General features: G+C 40.7%; 1 protein-coding gene across 1 annotated transcript in view; it reads right to left on the bottom strand.

Annotated features, from left to right (window-relative positions):
* The window catches only part of PIWIL3 (piwi like RNA-mediated gene silencing 3), a 38,914-nt gene that overhangs the window by 23,117 nt on the left and 9,572 nt on the right, over positions 1–6,225 (bottom strand). The window contains exons 3-4 of the mRNA XM_011374658.1: positions 6,092–6,218; positions 1,350–1,481 (exon numbers count right to left, since the gene is read on the bottom strand). Coding sequence (XP_011372960.1) covers positions 1,350–1,481; positions 6,092–6,218 — 259 coding nt within the window. The remainder of the gene's footprint in view (positions 1–1,349; positions 1,482–6,091; positions 6,219–6,225) is intronic.

Below are 6,225 nucleotides of genomic sequence, written 5' to 3'. Positions count from 1 at the left end.
CCAACCGAAGAACTGGGTCATTCTATCTTAGCAGCTATAAAAGGAAAAGAAAAATGAAGAGTACATCCAGGACTCTAAAATATGTCTTCATTTCTGCAAATGTGAAAGTTATTACAAAAAGGTAAGAGGGTACCTCCACTTAGAATGATGGTATGAAGCTTTACACATTCTTAAACACAAACGTGCATCTTAGCAAAAGTTTAAAATGAACAACTCCATAAAATTGGAGTGGATTAGAGATTTAAATGTAAGACCTAAAATTATAAAATTTGTAGAAGAAAATATAGGCAGTAAATTCTCTGATATTGCTACTAGTAATTTTTTCCTTGGACAAGGGAAACAAAAGAAAAAACAAACAAATATGATCACATCAAACTACAAGTTTTTGCACAGCAAAGGAAACCATCCACAAAATGAAAAAAAAAATAAAAATAAAAATGGGCAGACTTGAATAGATATTTCTCCAAAGGACATACAGATGGCCAACAGACATATGAAAAGATGCTCAAAGTCACTAATCATCAGAGAAATGCAAATTAAAACCACAATGAGATATCACTTCACACCTGTCATATAAGCTATCACCAATAAATCAAAAAACAAGTGTTAGCAAGAATGTGGAGAAAAAAGAACCCCTCATACACTGTTGGTGAGATTGCAAATTGGTACATCCACTATGGAAAATAGTTTGGAGTTTCCACAAAAATAATTAAAAATAGAACTACATTTTGACCTAGCTATTGCATTTCCGGGTATGTATCCAAAGAAAACCAAACATTAGTTTGTAAAGATCTATGTACCCCTACATTTCATGACAGCACTATTCACAATAGCCAAGATATGGAAACAACCTAAGTGCCCATCAATAGATGGTTGGATAAAGAAGTTATGGTTCATATACAATGGAATATTACTCGGCCATTAAAAAATGAAATCTTACCATTTGTAACAACCTGGATGGACCTAGAGGGTATTATGCTGAGTGAAATAAATACCATATGCTTTCACTTAGATGAGGACTCTAAAGAGCAAAAGAAATGAACAAACTGAATGAAAACAGATTCACAGATACAGAGAACAAACTGACAATTGCCAGAGGGGAAGGGGATTGGGGTGCTGGGTGAAAAAAGTGAAGGGATGAAGAAGTAAAAATTAATAATTACAAAACAGTCACAGGGATTTAGAGTACAGCATAGGGAATATAGTCAATATTATTATAATGGCTGTACATAGTGCCAGGTAGGTGCTAGCGTAATCAGGGGGATCACTTCATAAATCAAATGTCTAACCATCATACTGTATGCCTAAAACTAATATAAAATAAAAAAGGAAAAACATGGCCAGCGTACCTGCCTTGGACCCTCTAACATGTTCCAAGTACTGCCGAGTATTCACAACAAGGTCTCGAAAAACTCCACCGCACCATGCCCTCCGCCCTTTTAGCGTTGCTGCCTGTAATTCAGCCGAGAGCTGGAGTTCCCCTGTGTATAAATAAGTGTGAAAGCTGTGAATTTATACAATGAAAAGGGAAATGTAACCAGAAAGGACAATGTTAAACCCCAGCGATGAGGTAAACCAGTAGAGGTTGTCTGAGGTAGAAAAAGATGTCAGAAGGATTTAGACATTATTTTAGTAATGGGTCAGAAAAGGGGAGTGTTACCCAGAAGCCTGTCTCAACACACCTCCTATCCATATTAGTGGTTGCCTTAGCTCCTCATTCATCTCTGCTCTGTTATTTGTCTGGTTTCTTCAGGTATCTCTTCAGACTACAAGATTCTTCAAAGCAGAAACCTTGTCGGGTTTCTACTTCTTTACAGGCTTATCACCTGGCACCACACTGCCCTCTAGTGGACATCATAAAATGCTCACTGAATGGACAATTCCATGAAACTGGCTTTTGATACAGAACCACTGATCTATCCCTTTTATTAACACCGACCTGGAAAAGCTCTCACACTACATTTTTTTTACATTCTAAGATTCATACAGATTTAAATATTCTGCAAGGTCAATAATTGAATGACAGTGCAATTTTGTATGAAACTACAAAGGATCCCAAAGAGCCAAAAAAAAAATCTTAAGAACAAAGCTGAAGACATCACACTTATTTCAAAATATACTGCAAAATGTTAGTAATTAAAATAGTGTGATACTAGCTCAAAGCCACACCAGTGGTCTAGAAATAAATGCATATAGTCAACTAATCTTCAAAAAGGATGCCAAGAATACAGAATGGAGAATGGATGTCTTCAGTAAATGGTTTTGGGAATACAGAATGTCTACATGCAAAAGAATCACATTGGATCCCATCTCACACCATACTCAAATATCAACTCAAAACAGATTAAAGACTTAAATGTAAGACCCCAGACTATAAAACTCCTAGAAATAAACAGGGAATAAGCTTTATGACAATGGTCTTGGCCATCATTTCATGGATATAATACCAAAAATACAGCCAACAAAATCAAAAATAGACAAATGGGATGTTATCAAGGTAAAATCTTCTGTATAGCAAGGGAAACAGTGACAGGCAACTTACAGAAGAAAATATTTTCAAACCATGTATCTGACAAGGGGTTAATTTCCTAAATATATAAGAAAATTGTACAACTCAATAGCAAAATAACAACAACAACAACAATTAACCCAATTTGAAAAAGGGAAAGGACCCGAATAGACATTTCTTCAACAAAGCTATACAAATGGCCAACAGGTATATGAAAAGGTGCTTAAGGCCACGAACCGTCAGGGAAATGCAAATTAAAACCACTATGAGATATCACTTCACATCTGTAAGGATGGCTATTCATTTTTAAAAAGGCAAATGTCTGTGAAGATGTGGAGAAATCTGAACCCTTGTATGCTCTGGTAGAATTGCAAAATAGTGCAGCTGATATGGAAAACAGTAGGGAGATTCCTCAAAAAATTAAAAACAGAGCTACCATACGATCCAGCAATCCCACTTCTAGGTATCTGTCCAAACGAATTGAAATCATGATATCAAAGGGATATTAGCTCTTCCACTTTCATTGCAATCCTATTACAAATAGCCAAGCTATCAAAACAACCTAAATGATCATCAACAGATGAATGGAGAAAGTTAATGTGGTCTATCCATATGATAAAATGTTATTTATTCAGTCTTTAAAAAAAAGAAGGAAATCCTGCAGTATATGACAACATGAATGAACCTTGATGACATTATGCTAAGGGAAATAAGCCAGTCGCAGGAAGACACATACTGTATAATTCCACTTATTTAAGGTATGTAAAATAATCAAGTTCATAGAAGCAGAGTAGACTGGTTTTCAGGAGGTGAGGGATGGGGAAATGGGGATTTGCTAATGACCAAGGAAATAATTTCCTGGAATTTCCTAGTTTACTTAGAGTTATTGTATATAAACAAATGTCTAAACGTGAAAAGCAACTACATTGAATTGGCTAATGAATACTGATCTGTTCTTTTTCCGTAAGCCTTAAAATATAGAGGGATAATTCATTGCAGGAAAGGGAGTAGTTGCAAGCTGTACATTCTTCCCATCCTGCCAAACCTCCTGGAAACAGCAAAGCTATTTGTCTAGAAGTTTATTACTGCAGTGTCCCTTCACGTATTAAGCATCCCCTGCCCTTTACCATATCCTCCTTCTCTCTTTTTACCTGGAAGCTGAGATGCTCCTTCTGCTCCTCTTGGCTGGCCAGGCTTAGCCACTTGGCTTTCCTCTTGCGGTGGCTGGAGTCTAGGTTGGATTTGACCAGGTTTTGGGGTCTGCATATTTTTGGAGATAAACAGAAAAGGTAATGTTATCTCTATGTTTGTTCCACGTCCAAAAATTATTGTATGCTTGCCATGCATTAGGTACTATCAGGGCATAAAGCGAAGGACCTTCCCTTGAAAAGCTCACATTCAGGTGACAAAATAAATATAACAAGTAATGTATATAGCAATAGTATGGTAATTACCGGGAGGATGAAGAAAAAATAGCAAAGTAAGGAAAATTGGCAGTTATTGGGAAGTTGGGGTGTGAAGGGGGCTGGTTGCATTAATTAATGTGGGACAAAGCCTAAAGGCGGTGAGTTAACAAGGTTACACAAGCCATAGATGGAGGCAAGAGAGATCCAAGTTCCTCAGGCAGAAATGTCCAAGAAATAACAAGGAGGCCAGCGTGGCTGAAGCAAAATGGACAAAGCTGAGAGGAGCAGGTAAGGAAGCCAGAGAGATAGCAGGAGGGAGGTCACCGGAAGGGATGTGCCTCTGACTCTGAGGAAGTGGGAACCCTACAGAGAGGTGAGCAGAAGAACTACACGAACCTAGTTCTCTGGTTCTGTATTGAGACCAGGGCAAAAGCAAGAAGACTAGTTAGGAGGCCACCGCAGCATCCAGCAGGGGATGCTGGTGATTTGGACCAGAGGTAATAACAGAAGTGGTAAGAAATGGTCGGATACTGAATATTTTTTTGAAAGTCAAAGACAAGTGTTTCCTGGTTGTTTCCGTGAAGGGTATGTGAGGTAAAGAGAGGAGTCTAAGATGAATCTCAAGATTTTGGTCTGGACAGCTGGAAGAATGGGACTTCTTTAAATTAATTATGACATGTCCGGTAGGGCGAATCAGGAGGATGAGACATCTGTGGATATCTGGGGAGCGTCAGGTAGTGCAGGAGAGGGGTCTGGCCAGAGATATAAATATGGGGACTTGTCCACATAACAAGTAACACGGAAAGCAATGACACTGATAAGATGATCAAGGGAATGAGTACCTGTACCAAAGAGAAGAGGTCCAAGGACTAGGTCCCGGGCACATCAACAGGGCAGGGAGGAGAACCAAGCAAAGACAAGCCAGCAGCAGTAGCTTGTGAGCAGGAGAAAGATGAAGCATGGGTGGTGATCTGAACACCACACGGAGGGAGTTTCTAAAGGAGAAAAGAGGGCCCAACCATTCCAAGTACAAGCGATGGAGCAAGGAGGAGAAGGCTCGAGAACCGACCTGTGGATCTGACCGAGCGGAGGACACTAGAGATGCCATTTTCGTGGAGCGACAGTGGAGGGCCTGATCGGAGTGAAGGGAGGGAAATGAGAACTGAAGTTCTGGGTTGAGACAAGGTTTCTGCAATCAGAAGTAGAGAGTAAGGAAGTAATTGTGAGGGGAGTGGGATCTGGGAGAGGTTTCCTGTTGAATGAGAGAAAAGTTAGCTGGTCATTTGCAGGTAGAAATGACCTGGGAGAGCAAAAATCTGCTGACTCGGGAGATCAAGGCAAGAAGTGCAGGAGAGATGCCTGGGGACAGAGAACTGGTGAAGGGGCTCAGGATGCAGGTGGAGATATTTTCTTTAGATAGAAGCAGAGGGTTTCAGGAGAGGGGCTGAGGCCAGGTCGGGGACATGTGGTGGAGGAAGATGTTGAAGTTCTGCTCTGATGTTCTGTTTATCTCAGTGACATGGGAGTTGATGTTAAAGGCTGAGAATTAGGACAGAAGAGGAAGGTTGAGGTTTGAGTGAAGCAGAGGAGGAGAAAGGAACAACAATCACAGAAGAGAACAAATGGACTTGAATGGTGAAACGTGCATGCTAGGCCAGCCCCAGGACCCGCTGGAAATCGGATAAGCAAGACCCCCTCAGTACAGTTGGGTTCTGCTGCACGAAAGCCCCAAGTGGATAGGGGATAAGAGAAGACAGAAATGCACACAGACAGCAGGGATGACAAGTTTAAACCATACTGGAAACTCTGTCCAACTCAGGCTGTTCAAGTACTTTAACAAAGTTGCCTGTTTTGAAGCTGAAGTCCTAAGGAGGAGTCACTAACTGCGGCCAAGAAATTTAGAAGCCTTTCCATCCAATTGGGATTTAAAAAAAAAGTCTGTTCGCATACATGAAATCAAACGTGGAAGGGAAGCAGCAAAGTGGATACCCAAGTAGATAATGCCTACCCATGCTAGCATCTGTAGAATCTGACTTTTCTCATGAAATTTATTAGTTCTCTTTCATCAGGAGAGAACTCTATACCTGAACTATATTGGCTCAACAACCAATTCTCTCTCTTTTCGGTGGAGGCAGTATCTTTTACATAAAGGAAACATGAATATTGAAATGCTCACTGCTGCAGCGGCTCCAGGGGCTGCAGCGGCTCCAGGCGTAGCAGGTCTGGGGGGTGTCCGACCACGTGCTCTGCCCCGGGCCCGAGTCCTGGCCCTGCCGCTCATTGCTGTCCTGAAGGTGATGACCCTGAAGG

This window comes from Pteropus vampyrus, unplaced genomic scaffold (assembly GCF_000151845.1).
Source record: "Pteropus vampyrus isolate Shadow unplaced genomic scaffold, Pvam_2.0 Scaffold251, whole genome shotgun sequence".
Classification (NCBI taxonomy): domain Eukaryota; kingdom Metazoa; phylum Chordata; class Mammalia; order Chiroptera; family Pteropodidae; genus Pteropus; species Pteropus vampyrus.
The sequence above is the reverse complement of the archived record's forward strand: the minus strand, read 5'-3'. Positions and strand labels throughout refer to the sequence as shown.